This window comes from Salmo salar, chromosome 27 (assembly GCF_965601325.2).
Source record: "Salmo salar chromosome 27, fSalSal1, whole genome shotgun sequence".
Classification (NCBI taxonomy): Eukaryota; Metazoa; Chordata; class Actinopteri; order Salmoniformes; family Salmonidae; genus Salmo; species Salmo salar.
In genome coordinates, this window is record NC_138317.1 from 46,336,820 (window position 1) to 46,340,000 (window position 3,181).

Sequence of the window (3,181 nt, forward strand, 5' to 3'; positions counted from 1 at the left end):
ACAGTAACATAGTGATGGAGGGTGTAGGAGAGGTGGACAGTAACATAGTGATGGAGAGTGAAGGAGAGGTGGACAGTAACATAGTGATGGAGGGTGAAAGAGAGGTGGACAGTAACATAGTGATGGAGGGTGTGAAGGAGAGGTGGACAGTAACATAGTGATGGAGGGTGAAGGAGAGGTGGACAGTAACATAGTGATGGAGGGGGTGAAGGAGAGGTGGACAGTAACATAGTGATGGAGGGTGAAGGAGAGGTGGACAGTAACATAGTGATGGAGGGTGAAGGAGAGGTGGACAGTAACATAGTGATGGAGGGTGAAGGAGAGGTGGACAGTAACAGTGATGGAGGGTGTAGGAGCGGTGGACAGTATCATAGTGATGGAGGGTGTGAAGGAGAGGTGGACAGTAACAAACTGCTTGAAAGGGAAGAATGAAATGGAAAGAAGAGAGTCGGAAAAGTGTACAAGAGAGGGTGTGATAGAGATGTTGAGTTTGAGAGAGACTGTAACGCCCTGGCCATAGAGAGGGTTTTTTGTTCTTTATTTGGGTTAGACCAGGGTGTTACAGTGGGTGGGCGTTCTATGTTCCTTTTTCTATGTTTTTTGTATTTCTTTGTTTTGGGCCGTGTGTGGCTCCCAATCAGGCACAGCTGAAGGTCGTTGTTGCTGATTGGGAGTCACACATAAGGAGCATGTTTTTCCTTTGGGGTTTGTGGGTAATTGTTTCTGTTAGTGTTTTGCACCTGACAGGACTGTCGGTTTTCTTGTTTTGTTTGTATAGTGTTCTTTCTTTATTAAATATTCAATGATGAACACTAACTCCGCTGCACCTTGGTCTACTCTCTCTCACGACAGCCCTTACAGAGAGAGAGTGAGAGAGGAAGACAGTTAGAGAGAGAGAAACAGAGAGTGAGAGAGAGAGAGATATTGAGAGAGTAAGAGAGAGAGATAGTTAGAGAGAGAGAAACAGAGAGTGAGAGAGAGATAGTGAGAGAGGGAGACAGTTAGAGAGAGAGAAACAGAGTGAGAGAGAGAGATATTGAGAGAGTAAGATAGAGAGAGTAGTTAGAGAGAGAGCGAAACAGAGAGTGAGAGATTGAGAGAGTAAGATGGAGAGAGAGATAGTTAGAGAGAGAGAGAAACAGAGAGTGAGAGGGTAGGGAATAATGAGCAGATCATTTTCCCAGGTTCTTGTTATTGTGGTTGTGTGGCTCTGCATTTCTGTGGCTTCCTCTCACCCCTGTTGCAAGGGAGGGGGCAAGAGAGGGGGGCAAGTGAGGGGGCAAGGGAGGGGACAAGGGAGCGAGAGAGAAGGAGCACCCCCTGTGTGGGAGGGAGTGTGTAGTAGCAGTCCTATGAGGGAGGGAGGGAGGGAGAGAGCGAGTAGGAGCAGCCCTATGAGGGAGGGAGGCAGAGAGGGAGAGTGATAATGTATTGAAGCAGGAGGGGGTATAGAGAAGGAGGGGGTATAGAGAAGGAGGGGGTATAGAGAAGTGGTACACTCAATCACTACTGAGACACTTCAGCCAACATCTCAAACTCAGCTGCTCTTTCTCTTCTCTCCTCTTCTTCTCTCCTCCTCTTCTCTCCTCTTCTTCTCTCCTCCGTTCTGCTCCTCTCTTCCAGGCGAAATGAACAAATACAGCCTGAAAAAAAGCGAGAGAGAGAGAGGAGAGAGAGAGAGAGAGAGAGAGAGAGAGAGAGAGAGAGAGAGAGAGAGAGAGAAAACACACAAGGCAAAAATACAGGAGGTTAATAATCAGACTGGGGAGTTAGCAGCTTGTTTCCTGGAGTGAGTCGTCCCAGCTGAACACCGTGGAGAGAATAGGAACCAATCATCTCTTCGTGTGTGTGTGTGTGTCCAGACAGAGAAGAGTGGAATAGTAGGAGCTAGTTTTAGGGGAAGCTGGACCACAGATCCTCTGCCAACTGAAAGAGGAGCAGCAGCAGACAACTCCAAGAAGAGAAACATACTGTGGAGAAATTGAAGAGAGTTTGCGCCTGATGGAATGAGAAGAAACTGAAAGACACACAAAGAGACTGAAAGAGAAAGTCAAGGAGGGAGAGAAAGAGAGACCCTTCTGGTTAATCGAATCAAGATAAATTATTTCGGTGTTCTTCTCTGCTCTGCAAAGTGTGACGACCCTCCATTTCCCCTCTCCACCTCTCCACCTCCCCTCACCCCTTCTCCCTCTCCTCCCCTGTCCTCATCTCACCTGAGATGGGCAGGCTGCTGGCCTTATCCCTGGCCTACCTGGCTTACCTGTCGACTGCAGTGATTGGCTCAGAGAAGAAGCAGCACCTGGTGCAACATGGACCCTGCAGTTACACTTTCATACTCCCTGAGGTGGAACACTGCCAACCCCTCAAAGACTACCAGGTCACCAACTCCCTCCAGAGGGACTTCCCACCACCGCCAGCCCCTGACCCAGGATCGAGTCACCCTGAGCAGGCCAAAGACCAGCACGCTAGGCCCTCGCGGGCAGGAGAGGAAGCTGGAGAGTCTGCGGAGCTCCACAGAGAATAATACACAGTGGTTGCAAAAGGTAAGACTCTCTGTCGTTGTGTGGTGACATCTTCCTCTAGTTTTTTCTATTACACCCTCTCCTCCATCCCCCCTCACCCTCTCCTCCATCCCCCTCTCCCTCTCCTCCATCCCCCCTCACCCTCTCCTCCATCCCCCCTCACCCTCTCCTCCATCCCCCCTCACCCTCTCCTCCATCCCCCTCACCCTCTCCTCCATCCCCCCTCACCCTCTCCTCCATCCCCCCTCACCCTCTCCTCCATCCCCCCTCACCCTCTCCTCCATCCCCCCTCACCCTCTCCTCCATCCCCCCTCACCCTCTCCTCCATTCCCCTCACCCTCTCCTCCATCCCCCCTCACCCTCTCCATTCCCCTCACCCTCTCCTCCATCCCCCCTCACCCTCTCCCTCCATCCCCCCTCACCCTCTCCTCCATCCCCTTCACCCTCTCCTCCATCCCCCTCACCCTCTCCTTCAGCAGTCTGATCCTCTCCTCCAGCAGTCTGATCTTCTCCTCCATCCCCCTCACCCTCTCCTTCAGCAGTCTGATCTTCTCCTCCATCCCCCTCACCCTCTCCTCCATCCCCCTTCACCCTCTCCTCCATCCCCCTCACCCTCTCCTCCATCCCCCTTCACCCTCTCCTTCATCCCCCTCACCCTC

The 3,181-nt window shown here is 51.8% G+C and overlaps 1 protein-coding gene across 1 annotated transcript in view; it reads left to right on the forward strand.

Moving 5' to 3' along the window:
- The first annotated feature begins 1,674 nt into the window (after positions 1-1,674).
- The window catches only part of LOC106590891 (angiopoietin-2), a 99,711-nt gene continuing 98,204 nt past the window's right edge, over positions 1,675-3,181 (forward strand). The window contains exons 1-2 of the mRNA XM_082970268.1: positions 1,675-2,435; positions 2,470-2,543. Coding sequence (XP_082826394.1) covers positions 2,219-2,435; positions 2,470-2,543 — 291 coding nt within the window. The 5' untranslated portion in view covers positions 1,675-2,218. The remainder of the gene's footprint in view (positions 2,436-2,469; positions 2,544-3,181) is intronic.